This window comes from Xenopus tropicalis, chromosome 3 (assembly GCF_000004195.4).
Source record: "Xenopus tropicalis strain Nigerian chromosome 3, UCB_Xtro_10.0, whole genome shotgun sequence".
Taxonomy (NCBI): Eukaryota; Metazoa; Chordata; class Amphibia; order Anura; family Pipidae; genus Xenopus; species Xenopus tropicalis.
The window spans coordinates 64,833,394-64,847,873 of record NC_030679.2 but is presented as its reverse complement, the minus strand read 5'-3'; the positions used below and the strand labels follow the sequence as shown (position 1 = coordinate 64,847,873).

Below are 14,480 nucleotides of genomic sequence, written 5' to 3'. Positions count from 1 at the left end.
GCAGGCATACCTTCAGTTGTCTCAATAGTGCCCTTAATTCTCCCCATATTTCACCTGTTCAGATGATCAGAAGCCAAACAGGAAGAAAAAACGCTGAGCTGTGTAAAGAAAGTTCCCATAATGCCTCACTCCTGCACAGACACCCAGACCAAGTGAACATGCTCAGTTAGTAAGACTATGGGGGCACATTTACTAATCCACGAGCGTCCGAAAGCGCCCGAATGCGTTTTTTTCGTAATGATCGGTATTTTTGCGACTTTTTCGTCGCTCTCGAGCTTTTCGTATTTTGTGCGACTTTTTTGTCGCCGTTACGATTTTATCGCATATTTTCTGCGAAAAATTCCGATTGGTTTTTCAGCCGTTTACAATTGCTCAATATGAAAAAATTGCGACTAAAATATAGCGCAAAATATGATAAAGTTGTGACGGCGACAAAAAAGTCACGCAAAATACGAAAAAAAAACCGCGACAGCAACGAAAAAGTCGCAAAATTTCCGTTTCCAATCCGATTTTTTCCCCATTCGGGATTCGGATTCGAGAATTAGTAAATGTGCCCCTATGAGTCAGCTTCCTGCTGATTGGCTCAGATCCACATTCCTAAGGGGGGGAGTGAGTTCTTAGCACTCTTGAGGGGGGGTGTAGGAGAGGGGAAGAGAGCTGCATGTCTCTGGCACAGGAATTACAGACACAACATATCTTTTGACAGAGAAGTCAGTGCAGCGTTTCTGTGTTACCTTTCATTCTCCCTTAACGAGGATGTGCTAATATCTTATTTCCAGTATAATTTTGTTGTCTATAAGTGAATGTTTGAATACTTCGGCATTCAGGCCTTCTAATACCACCATTTTTCTTGCCTCTGTTATTTGACTTAACAGGTCAAATGTTCATTCTCTTTAAATTCCGAGAATTGATCCTTAAAGGACATGTTAACCCCCAAAATAATTTTTGCCTAATGAAAGAAAACTTAATGCTAAGCAACTTTGCAATATACATTCATTACATATTCGTAATGGTTTTTTTAGTTATTTGTGTAATATATATATATATATAATGGATGTGTAGAAAGCACTCACAGCATATAAAAGTAAAACAAAAATTTATTTGTTTATTAGCTCATCGCATCTACGCGTTTCGATCCTTATAGGATCGTCATCAGGATGGTGATCCTGATGACGATCCTATAAGGATCGAAACGCGTAGATGCGATGAGCTAATAAACAAATAAATTTTTGTTTTACTTTTATATGCTGTGAGTGCTTTCTACACATCCATTGTTTACTTTTTGGTTAGCACCCGGCTAGTGCTCTTGAAACGGTGAGTGCCGATTTTTCTTTTGATTTTATATATATATATATATATATATATATATATATAGCTGCTATTAGAAGCGTGCTGGTTGCTATGATACAGGATTGGTTAATGTGCCAATAGTACTTGCAAAGTTTCTTATGCCCGTGTGTGAAGTCGCGCGCCGAAATTACAGAAGTTCAGCAAATGCTGCTTTCTATAGCAATTACATTTACAAATAACTTTTAAAGCAATAATCATTTTTAATACATTGATATTGGAAAGTTGCTTAGAATTATGTTTTCTTTTATTAGGCAAAACATTATTTTTGGGGTTGACGTGTCCTTTAACGATAGGAGTGCCTTCGACTGGGCATCCTTGCAAAAAAAGTTTTTTCCTACTTTTTGGATTTCTACAATTGTATGGGCATTTATATGTGTATGTGTTTGAAAAGCATGCCTAATGGGTCAGAGCAAGCAAGTTCAACCTACAATTTTCTGTTGTAACACATTTTTAACCAGTATCAAGAAAAATGCAAAAAAAATATTTGGGGGCACATTCATTAAAGTACGACAGGTCAGATTACAAAAAATTGGTATTTTTTCTGAAATGTACAACTTTTGCCTATTTTCTGCGATATTTTCGTTAGTCCTTGTGTGACAAAATCGTATTTGTTGCAATGAGTACGAAAGTTTTGGTTTCATTCAAGCCTCGGTATTGAGGCTTTCCTTGGGCCAGGTTGGAACTGCAGAGTGCCATTGAGTCCTATGAGTCCTATTGAGGCTTTCAGAATCATGCATTGAAGTGTTAGTCAGAAAGGTTTTCGCACCATTTACAATTGTTCAGATACAAAATCTTTGTATTCATATGAACGGAATTTTTGTTACCTTTGCAATCATCAGAAATTATCGGATTTTGTGATTCGGATTTGTACTTTAATGAATGTGCCCCTTGGTGTAATAAAATGCAGAGCTGAAAATTCGAGTATGATAATATGGAATCAATTAGCCCATGCACTTTGGCATATTGAAACATGAATCAAAACCATGATTGGGGGAAAATGTATGTTGAATGCATTGCATATACTGTATTTTTTTTTTTAATTTTCCTTATTCTGTTTGTAACACAGGTCTAATTCTTACAAATGTCATGTTGCATTTATATATTGCGATATTATGCTTCCATACTGAAACTATTATCTCAATTCATAGGTATAACCACGCAAAATAACATATTTAGTTCATGTGTTTGGTGTATCAAATGAAAGTCAAATACATTCAAAATGCTTGTTTGTGAGTGTTCTAAGAGATGACCTTATAGACAAGGTTGCAATGCCAATGAGTTACTTATCCAGGAGAAAAGAATGGAACAGAAAATGTGTTTACATACGAACATTTAGGGGCACATTCATTAAATTACAAATCCGAATGTGCCCCTTAGGGTCCGATTTATAAAAATGTAGTTTAGAGCTTAATACATAAAAACTCACCCATGTTCTGTTCATACCTATGGGATTTTTAGAAGCGTATTTATGAATAGGTGAAAGTTAGAACTTACCCATTGATAAATCTGTTGCTTTAAATCTCATAGGAATCAATAGAATGTGGGTGGGTTTTTATGTATTAAGCTCTAAACTCACATTTTGGTAAATCTGCCCCTTAGTTTAGCAGCTAAACTTTATATACAAATTTCGTTCTTGACAGCTCTGTTTATACTGTTTGTAATATTGAATGCCAATAGTAATTCATTTCATTGTGATACTTGTACAGGTATGGGACCTGTTATCCAGAATGCTCAGGACCTGGGGTATTCCGGATAAGGGATCTTTTTGTAAGTTGGATCTCCATAACTTAAGTTTGTTAAAAATCATTTAAATATTGAATAAACCCAATAGGATTGTTTTGCCTCCAGTAAGGATGAATTATATCTTAGTGGGATCCAGTACAAAGTACTGTTTCATTATTACAAAGAAAAAGGGAATCATTTTTAAAAATTGGAATTATTTGCTTATAATGGAGTCTATGGGAGATGGCCTTTTCGTAATTCGGAACTTTCTGTCTAACTGGTTTCCAGATAAGGGATCCCATACCTGTACAGTGCTGGACACTGGAATGCTGGCGTCATTTACTATTCTTCTGAGTGTTCTGATTTCCTAGGATGGGACTTGTGACAAGTATTCAGAGTACAGGTATGGGATCCCTTATCCGGAAACCTGTTATCCAGAAAGTTCCGTATTATGGAAAAGCCATCTCCCATAGACTCCATTATAAGCTAATAATTCTCATTTTTAAAAATGATATCCTTTATCTCTGTAATAATAAAACAATACCTTGTACTTGATCCCAGCTAAGATATAATTAATCCTTATTGCAGGAAAAACAAGCCTATTGGGTGTATTCAATATTTAAATGATTTTTAGCAGACTTAAGTTATGGAGATCCAAATTACGGAAAGATCCCTTATCTGGAAAACCCAGGTCCCAAGCATTCTGGATAACAGGTCCCATACCTGTATTACAGTTCACAGTAAAGGTATTGTCCCCTGACACTCTGAAGAACAGAATGAGCAATGTTTGCAGGCATAATAACTTTTGGCTTTTTCACAAAGCAGTTTCACCAAAGTGCTGTTATTTTGTAGCACTACTATGCAGTGGGAAAAAAAAATCACTGCATGCATCTGTAATAGCTCACATGGTTTTCTTTCACTCATACTAAGGGTGGCTTTGAATTAAAAGCAAAATAATAATTCTCTGATATGTCATAAATTCATGTTTTAGGAAACATTTTGACAATATTTGTAGAATATTGCCTGCATTCGGGGTATCCCAAAATCCAACACCACCAAGCAAAAAAATAGAGGCTTTTGGAGACTCAAGTTAATGGGTAAGACCTTTTTATAGATTTGTAAGTTAGAAAGTCCTTATTTTATTCATATATAACAGTAACAACTGAAAATACTAATAATATTAATAAAAAAACCTTGTACATGATCCGAACTAAGATATAATTAATCCTTATTGGAAGCAAAATAATCTTATTTGGTTTATTTAATATTTAAATGATTTTTCACAGACTTAAGTTATGGAGATCCAAATTTCAGAAAGATCCCATACCAGTAGACCCATACCAGTAGTAGGCTGGCCATTTAATTTTCTGTTGAAATGTATTTTGATTTACTCCTTCACTGGTTTTTTATTAATGTGGTTTGTATATATAATAGTTTGTCATGGCAATAATGCACTCTAAGCAAAATTCTCAGGTGTTCAAAAAGCAATTACTAATCACTTTCAAAAGTTTTTATGGTCTGTTTCCACCATTACACTAAGCCTGAGGCCTATCCCAAAATGCCAGAACCTTATTGTGCACATTTAAGAGGCACAGAAGTGGTGCAGTATTGTTGGCATCTCCCCTCTTGCCCTGCTTGATTCTCTGCAGTTGGCACACTGAAGTTGATCTGTGCTGTAATGCACATGTGTGTAGTTACAGTCACAGGTAGTGATGCAATTCAAGATGGCAGATGCCAATAAACACTTTGTTGCTCTACATTTTTCTTTGGTACTAGGGTTCAAGTAAGGTTTGACAGTGATGCTGTTCAAGAAGGGGGTTTGGGGCCCTGTGCTAGTGTTTTAAATTAAAGCAGGTGGTCAAATTATCAGTCACTGTAAAACCACTTATATAATGAACTGCTTATATGGAAACAAGACACAGGCAACAATTAATGGAAGGGATGGATTGTTTATATAGAGGTCAATATCTTTGCTTAAACTAAAAAAATAAGGGAAAAGTGTTTTTAATCAAAAACATTGTCATAACACATTATGCATGCAGTCACTGTTTTGGCTCATTTAAACATAAGCATATGTAGTGTTTAGGGGATAGCATTGTTGGGGGGGGCATTTCTAATGATATACACTCATTATTTATCTGTTCTTATTTGCAGAATTATTTTAAGGACTTTTTCTGTGAATAAAGGAATAATACTTAGTGAGTATAAGTGTTTTTTTTCTTAATAACAATTTATGCATATTTGTTTTTAACAAAATGACCCCACTCGAAAATACCTGTCTTTCTCAGGTTATTGTAACAGCCTCCCTCCATTCCCAAAATTGCTCTTACCCCTTTAAACGAGACACATAGCATAAGTGAAAATCCCCCAATCTTTATGAATATTCTTATGAGTACTTTATGGGGCTGGTTTCACTCTGGGCTAAACATTTTAATTTTCTTTAAAAATTCTCTCTCCCCTTGGCTTTAAGAAGAAGGAAAGTCAATTTGCCATTTTACTGCCAATAGATTTGCCACATTAGTGCCACCTAGAACAATATATTCTGCAGGATGCTTGATCATACCTTAGTACAGAACCCTTGAAGCTTTCTCTGATTGCAGCTGCCATTTTAGCTTTATGTCCATAGCTTCCTGTTTGCAGTCTAGCTGTTATAGCTCAGAGTTTAATGAATGCTTAAGGGAGGGTGGAGCAAGAGAGAGGAGAGAACTGCACAGACTCTTGCCCCAGGAATGAAGAAATTTTTTGAGAGAGGAAGTCAGATATCCTAAGAACATGTTTACAAAAAAGGAAACAAAAAGTCGTGTGTTTCCTTTGATAGAGGACTCAGCTCAGCATTTCTGTGCTTATGGCTGTATTTACATAGACCTTTCTGATAAAGTTTACATGGTTTTACCTTTCCTTCTCCTTTAAAAATAAATCTGTACCTGGAAGCATTGAATTTGTCCATGTGCAGGGACACGCAGCCGGTATCCACCAACGAAAGCCAAGTTTATCCACAGGCTGATAATCTGCCCAGTGTGTCCTTGGGATCCCCAACCTTTCTTACTTGTGAGCCACAGTCAAATGCAGGGCTGTGGAGTCTGTAGATAAATTCCCCGACTCCGACTCCTCAGTTTCTGATACTTCCGACTCCACGACTCCGACTCCTCTGTTTTAAATATGCTAATGTATTTTATACATCTAGGAAGGGGAAGGGGAACTTAAAACACAACTGAACTGATAATAAACTGAAAGACAATTTTATCTATACTCCTACTACTAATGATTTCCCTAGAATCCCATAGTCATGTTTAAAGTTTAAGCTAACATTACAGCTGAATTACAGCAGTTTTTCAAATGTTCAGTCTTAAAGGAACAGTAACACCAAAAAATAAAAGAGCTTTAAAGTAATAAAAATATAATGCACTGTTGCCCTGCACTGGTAAAACTGGTGTGTTTGCTACAGTAAAACTACTATCATTTATATAATAAGCTGCTGTGTAGCCACGGGGGCAGCCATTTAAGCTGGAAAAAAGGAGAAAAGGCACAGGTTACATAGCAGATAACAGATAAGTTTTGTATAATACAATAGTGTTTTATCTGTTATCTGCTATGTGCCTGTGCCTTTTCTCCTTTGAATGGCTGCCCCCATGGCTACATAGCAGCTTATTTATATAAACTATAGTAGGGTTTCTGTAGCAAAGACCCCAGCTGTACCAGTGCAGGAATGGCTGCCCCCGGGGCTACACAGCGGGGTATTTATATAAACTATAGTAGGGTTTCTGTAGCAAACACCCCAGCTGTACCGGTGCAGGAATGGCTGCCCCAGTGGCTACACAGCGGGGTATTTATATAAACTATAGTATGGTTTCTGTAGCAAACACCCCAGCTGTACCGGTGCAGGAATGGCTGCCCCAGTGGCTACACAGCGGGGTATTTATATAAACTATAGTAGGGTTTCTGTAGCAAACACCCCAGCTGTACCGGTGCAGGAATGGCTGCCCCGGGGCTACACAACGGGGTATTTATATAAACTATAGTAGGGTTTCTGTAGCAAACACCCCAGCTGTACCGGTGCAGGAATGGCTGCCCCGGGGCTACACAGCGGGGTATTTATATAAACTATAGTAGGGTTTCTGTAGCAAACACCCCAGCTGTCCCAGTGCAGGAATGGCTGCCCCCGGGGCTACACAGCGGGGTATTTATATAAACTATAGTAGGGTTTCTGTAGCAAACACCCCAGTTGTACCAGTGCAGGAACGGCTGCCCCCGGGGCTACACAGCGGGTATTTATATAAACTATAGTAGGGTTTCTGTAGCAAACACCCCAGCTGTACCAGTGCAGGAATGGCTGCCTCCATACTACACAGCAGCTTATTTATATAAATTATAGTAGATTTTCTGAAGTAAACACACAGTGCAGGGCAGCAGCACATTATATTTTAGTTACTTTTATACACTTTCATTTTTTGGTGTTACTGTTCCTTTAAACTATTGACTATCCATTCCCTTCACGTATACAAGTATTTCTAGTCCTGCAAATTTTTTTTACTTAATTAGTTATCAGTGAGAGTTAGGCTGGGTTCCCAGTGGGCATTGGGTTCCCTGTAACAGAGGAACACGACGCAGTGGAGCTGCCGCACCGTAACTGTGCATTCGTCCCATTTAGTGAAGTCAATGAAAAGCATGCTTCATGGTCACTCAACGTGTTCGTTTATGCACTACGTGCATTGGGCTTTATTCTTATAGCAGAGAAGTAATTAATTATGACTGTTTTTTAATTGGGACATTTAAACTTGCTTTATTTTTTTTTTTTTATTCCCATTTAAATTTAGTAGGAGTCGGAGTCGGTTCATTTTTTGCTGACTCCGACTCCAGGTACCCAAAATTGCCTCCGACTCCACAGCCCTGGTCAAATGTAACAAGACTTGGAGACCAACACAAGCATCATAAAAGTTAATGGAGGTGCCAAATAAGGGCTAAGATTGGCTATTAGGTAACCTCTATGCACACATCAGCTTACAGGAGGCTTTATTTGGTAGTAAATCTTGTTTTTATTCAACAAAAACTTGCCCCAAGTCAGGTGCATGTACTGTGCATATTTTTAAAAATTCATTTTTATTCTTCTCAATTTTTGCTGCAAACCATTGTCATCAATTTTAGTGGAATTCAGAAAAGAAGAAATGTGGACTGATGGTAAATACGAGTATGAACGACTTCCTAGACATCGCCTTCCACCACGTGAAATTCCTCCTGATGTATGTTCTATATTGTTTTCTTTTAATCCAAAAAAGAATACAGTTTAATGCTCATGTCTAGACAATAGCATTATCCCACTGCATAAACAGAGTTCCATTCAGATTTTAAGCAAAGGACATTAAGATGAAATAATATATATTGCATTCCGTACAGACAAAGTACTTGTCTACTTTCGGTTTCATTGTAACACATTTAGAGCTATAGCCACCACTCTTTAAACATAGGTTGGGTATCTAACTATCAGACCCGCTGTAAGATCCCCCAGAAAGAGCACACTTCCGTAATACACATGGTAGAAATTTGCACTGGGCTGATTGATAATAAATAATAGTCAAGCTGTTGCAGTGACTGGCTCTGTGTTCATTATGGCAACAAACTTCTATGGAAATGTTAGCACGCAATGATAACTTTTCACATTTTGGCTTTTGCTTTTGAGTACATTTATTAACTAAGGTCTTGTAAATTGTCTTCTTCCTTATCTAAAGGGAGAGTATCACAGGATGGTAAACATAGTCAACAGAAGGCCAGATGAGGAAAGTTACCATCGCTTTGAAGACTACAGTGATTCTGAATTCCAAAATTATGAGGAGTTTTATGTCCATGAGCGGAGAAGTGGTTTTCCATACAGAGTATGTAGTTTTTTGCCTCTTTCATGTTTTAAAAATGTGTCCCATGTAATTTTTAGATTTTTAGATATATACATGTCACAGTTAGCTAAAATGAAACCGAGAAATATAAATATTGGAAACCATTGCAAGGATCTCATTATAGTGTGTTGGTTTTTTTTTTTTCAAGGGGGGTTTCGGAGGGAAAAATCCAATTTCTACCATGACAATAAAGTAACATTTTGCCACATTTTATTAAATTGCATTTTTCCTTTAAGATCATTGCAGGTTTGTAACACCTGCCAACCTGAAAGCAGATTTATTCTGTGACTAAACATTAATTGGTACTCTTGGTGTTTTTTTTTTGTTTTTTTTTTATAGAGTGTCTGAATTTACCAAACTGTTAATTTTGATTTTCAGGAAGACCCAGGATATAGATGGCGAGGTGAGCCTCATCTGAGCCGGCACCCTGAGTACAGGTAAATCTTGCATATGGATCCTTACGTCAACCACACACAACTGCTTCACTTGTCAGTCGAAAACTCTCAAACTAATGGCAGCTATTGATCCCATCTTTGACTGGCATATATTTTAGGAAAGTGACGGCACACACGGTTAAATATAGAAAAAAAGGTTTTGGTTTATTTAATTCAATATTTCAGTCCTATACTAGGACTTTTATCAGGGATACCACCACTATGTACAAACAAATGCTTATAACTTTAGTGGTGCAAAAAAAAACTGTTGCTTGGCAACCACACACACACACACAAAGTCAATCATACAGAATGAGCGAGCAGAGATAAAAGGAAAAGAATAAACAATAGTTTAGAGTGCGTATATGAGAGAGACATATTAAAGGGGATATATACCATAAATTTTTACAATGCACTAAACCATGTCAAATAATGTAAACTAGAAGGAAGTGCTTTTATTTTAATACCTTTGGGTTCAAATATGTCCATAACTGCTTGAAAACTGTGCTCTACCCAGACCTTATGCCAGCTTCCGGTTTAGACTCTTCAGTATATGGCTCAGAGCTGCCAGCCCTCATAGACTTCTATGACACCCTCACCTACTTAAAGTGAAGTGAATATTCATAGAGTGGGCGGGGCTTAGCGATGTCACAGACAGTCTGTTCCTGCTCTTTTCGCTCCTCTCCCCCCCCCCCCCTCCCGGCAGCAACACAAGCAGAGAGACACAGAAGGAGGGAGGGGTTTTCCCTGCTGCTGCTGAGTAAAGCCTGTCAGTCAGTGCTGTGACCAGTTCCTGTGGGAGACTGAAGGACACTCCCATGTCTCATTTGGCTCTGACTTCTGATCAGTGAGGTTGTGTATGCAGCTCTCATATAATAGCAGTTTTAGGAAAAATGCTTTCAAAACCTCTTTCTTTCTGCATCATTTCACATTTTGAGGGAGAATGAATATTATAACTGGATACAAACTTTATATAAAATGTCTCCTTTAAGGGCATCATGCTCCGAACCCCTAATCGTATTCGCCCTGATACGAGACAGAGGCTGGTTCACCCATATATAGCTCAATCAACCAGTACCTTTAGAAGAGATTCACGGTCTGTAGAGGTGAGCAGGCATATTTCAGCTTAGCCGTGTCGGCTTTCCCAAATGCATAATTGACCAGATATACCAATCATATCCGTGTTCAGGCGTAAGGGACCTGCGAGCAGTGCTGCCTATATTTCTCGGTCCCAACGGTTACCATCTGTTCCAAGTTACCCTGGCCGGATGCATAATCTTGTGGACCAGCACACGATATAGTTAGCCCACAGGGACCAGTCTGAAAGGGGAAAGGCCTTCAGCAGTACCCACATGCATCCCATCCAGCATCAATCATCTCCCAATATACAGTGGCTTGCAAAAGTATTCGGCCCCCTTGAACTTTTCCACATTTTGTCACATTACAGCCACAAACACGAATCAATTTTATTGGGATTCCACGTGAAAGACCAATACAAAGTGGTGTACACGTGAGAAGTGGAATGAAAATCATACATGATTCCAAACATTTTTTACAAATAAATAACTGCAAAGTGGGGTGTGCGTAATTATTCAGCCCCCTTTGGTCTGAGTGCAGTCAGTTGCCCATAGACATTGCCTGATGAGTGCTAATGACTAAATAGAGTGCACCTGTGTGTAATCTGATGTCAGTACAAATACAGCTGCTCTGTGACGGCCTCAGAGGTTGTCTAAGAGAATATTGGGAGCAACAACACCATGAAGTCCAAAGAACACACCAGACAGGTCAGGGATAAAGTTATTGAGAAATTTAAAGCAGGCTTAGGCTACAAAAAGATTTCCAAAGCCTTGAACATCCCACGGAGCACTGTTCAAGCGATCATTCAGAAATGGAAGGAGTATGGCACAACTGTAAACCTACCAAGACAAGGCCGTCCACCTAAACTCACAGGCCGAACAAGGAGAGCGCTGATCAGAAATGCAGCCAAGAGGCCCATGGTGACTCTGGACGAGCTGCAGAGATCTACAGCTCAGGTGGGGGAATCTGTCCATAGGACAACTATTAGTCGTGCACTGCACGAAGTTGGCCTTTATGGAAGAGTGGCAAGAAGAAAGCCATTGTTAACAGAAAACCATAAGAAGTCCCGTTTGCAGTTTGCCACAAGCCATGGGGGGGACACAGCAAACATGTGGAAGAAGGTGCTCTGGTCAGATGAGACCAAAATGGAACTTTTTGGCCAAAATGCAAAACGCTATGTGTGGCGGAAAACTAACACTGCACATCACTCTGAACACACCATCCCCACTGTCAAATATGGTGGTGGCAGCATCATGCTCTGCGGGTGCTTCTCTTCAGCAGGGACAGGGAAGCTGGTCAGAGTTGATGGGAAGATGGATGGAGCCAAATACAGGGCAATCTTTGAAGAAAACCTCTTGGAGTCTGCAGAAGACTTGAGACTGGGGCGGAGGTTCACCTTCCAGCAGGACAACGACCCTAAACATAAAGCCAGGGCAACAATGGAATGGTTTAAAACAAAACCTATCCATGTGTTAGAATGGCCCAGTCAAAGTCCAGATCTAAATACAATTGAGAATCTGTGGCAAGATCTAAAAACTGCTGTTCACAAACGCTGTCCATCTAATCTGACTGAGCTGGAGTTGTTTTGCAAAGAAGAATGGGCAAGGATTTCAGTCTCTAGATGTGCAAAGCTGGTAGAGACATACCCTAAAACAGGGGTTCCCAACCTTTTTAGCCCCGCGGCCCGGTAGTAGGCAAAAAATCTTTTACACGGACCGAGGGGGCGGGGCTCGGCGAGTAATACATGCGACGCGCTGGGGGGGGAGGGGGCGCTGCGGCCCACTGCCATGCAGTCCGCGGCCCGGAACTGGTCCGCGGCCCGGCGGTTGGGGACCCCTGCCCTAAAAGACTGGCAGCTGGAATTGCAGCAAAAGGTGGTTCTACAAAGTATTGACTCAGGGGGCTGAATAATTAGCTGTTGGGTAAAGAAGACTTGGAGGCACACCTGCTGCCTACCAAAACATAAATGGGGGTTTATACAGGGATGGAGCACTAGCACCAAATCTAGTCTGTCAGGAAGCAGAAGTTTGTGAAGATATAGGCAAGGGAAAGGAAACAGAGTTGCCACAGAACTTGAAATGAAGATGGAAATGAAACAAAATAAGCCAAAGGCTAAAAATAAGATACAGCGCATATAAATTAAAGTCGGTTTCCCGACATCAGACATGAGGCATTGCAGGCAGGAAACAAAGTTGCCAAGCAGCTACAGAATGAACACAATATCTCAAGTAACAGAGTCAGGTACAATGTATACCCTAAGCAGTGTTCTTTACAATATCGTTTAGTAAGCCAGTGAGGAGCAGAGACATGGCATGTAAAAATAAGATTGTACTGTACATATAAAGTCTACATAAAACATCCCAAAGGTAATGTTTCCTTGAGGCCCCAAGGGGCCTTATAGTCAAGTCTGTGTATCCATCTGGACTCTTTCTGGAGAAGTGCTGTGTCACGGTTACCTCCTCTCGCAGGGGGCGGCCGATGGTCTATAGCCATACATTTGAAGGTGGGTAGGGGGTGCCGCATCTTAAGGAAATTTCTGGCGACCGGCTGATCAGCTTTCCTTCCTTCATGGCTTTGCTAATGGCTGAACGTTCCCTAAGTAAAGTCACAGTCTTACCAACATAGTTTAGTCAGCAGGGGCACGAGATGATGTATATACCATATGTGGACAAACATCCTAGTCTGTCGTTTATCTTGTATCTCCTGCCAGAATAGGGGTGAGGAAAATTCAGACCAGTTAGGAGACATCTGCACGTAACACAGTCAGGGCATTTATGGTAACCCAGTTTCCTTTGCGTGGAAAGCCAGTTACTTTGACATTTGTCCCGATTTTTAAAGTCTGTCTGCACCAGTAAGTCCCTCAGACTGCTTCCCCTTCTGTAGCCCATTGTTGGTTTATTGACCAAATGGAGAGAGAGTGACTCATCTTGGTTAACCAGCGGCCAATTCTTATTAATGCTGTTTACTAACAGATGTGGCTTGGAGGAGAAGGTAGTGGTGAAGATGAGAGGAGTGGGTTGGTCACTTTGCTTGCTTTTTCTCTGTAGTAGGTCCTTTTGGTTGTGTTGGAGGGCTCTCTGGAGTTGCTGTTGTAACAGTGGTTCTTTGTAGGCTTGTTCGAGGAATCTTATGTACATCTCATCAAGTTGCATCATGGCTGTATTTTGGCAGCTATAGTTGCGGATGACCTTCAGAAATTGTGAGTATGGTATACCCCTAATGGTTGCAGGTGGATGGTGGCTAGATGCGTGAAGTATAGAGTTGCGGTCCGTGGGTTTGCGGAATAACCTGGTGCCCACATGTGTCTGATCCTTGAAAATGTTAAGATCTAAAAAGTCAATGTTGCCACAATGATAATTCAATGTCTGTTTAATAGGACCATCTAGTTTGATAAGGGACTGATGAAATTTTAGCAGAGATTCCTTACCTTTTGTCCATATCATAAACAGATGGTCTATGTACTGAAAGTATGTTGTGATTGATTTGTTGAGTAGGGGAAGTGAATTTTATATAATATAGGTTGTCCATCTTGGGCAAGTATTCACCTGTTTGGCCACATTATAAATTGCATGATCAACTTAACCCAGGCTGTTACCTTCTTTGCTGAAGTAGACAGTAAGTTGTTAGTATTTCTGTTTCCTTTCTGTCGTGTTTTTTTTTGGTGCCGTAAGTTGTTTTCTTGTATTATATCTTTACACATATAAAAGAAAACTTTAATTGAGAAAAAAAAATACAATAAAAAATATGAAAATTCTTTCATGACTAAAGAGGGTTGGTATGGTATGCTCAATATGCCAAGCTCACAGTAAAAACAGCAGCTAGGTTTCTAATATACATGTTCTCCTGCCATAGACCCCTGCAGACTACACTGTGGCAATATATGCTAGGACATACTGTGTGAAAGGCAGGCACTACTTGGTAATACTCACTTCAAACTGTACCATAACCCTGTAAAGTTTGTAGAAGCATTTTTATTATGACTGTTGTTGCGTCTCTAAAAGGGAAGGATAAG

The 14,480-nt window shown here is 39.6% G+C and overlaps 1 protein-coding gene across 6 annotated transcripts in view; it reads left to right on the top strand.

The window, feature by feature from the left end:
• Positions 1-14,480, top strand: part of pphln1 (periphilin 1) — a 55,477-nt gene that overhangs the window by 1,065 nt on the left and 39,932 nt on the right. For 4 of the 6 annotated variants that reach the window (XM_031897775.1, XM_031897777.1, XM_031897776.1 and 1 more), the window contains exons 2-6: positions 4,064-4,169; positions 5,227-5,270; positions 8,215-8,309; positions 8,796-8,939; positions 9,336-9,394. In XM_031897775.1, coding sequence (XP_031753635.1) covers position 5,270; positions 8,215-8,309; positions 8,796-8,939; positions 9,336-9,394 — 299 coding nt within the window. In that variant the 5' untranslated portion in view covers positions 4,064-4,169; positions 5,227-5,269. The remainder of the gene's footprint in view (positions 1-4,063; positions 4,170-5,226; positions 5,271-8,214; positions 8,310-8,795; positions 8,940-9,335; positions 9,395-14,480) is intronic. The other 2 variants (XM_012958754.2, XM_012958753.2) reach the window with 2 other exon arrangements.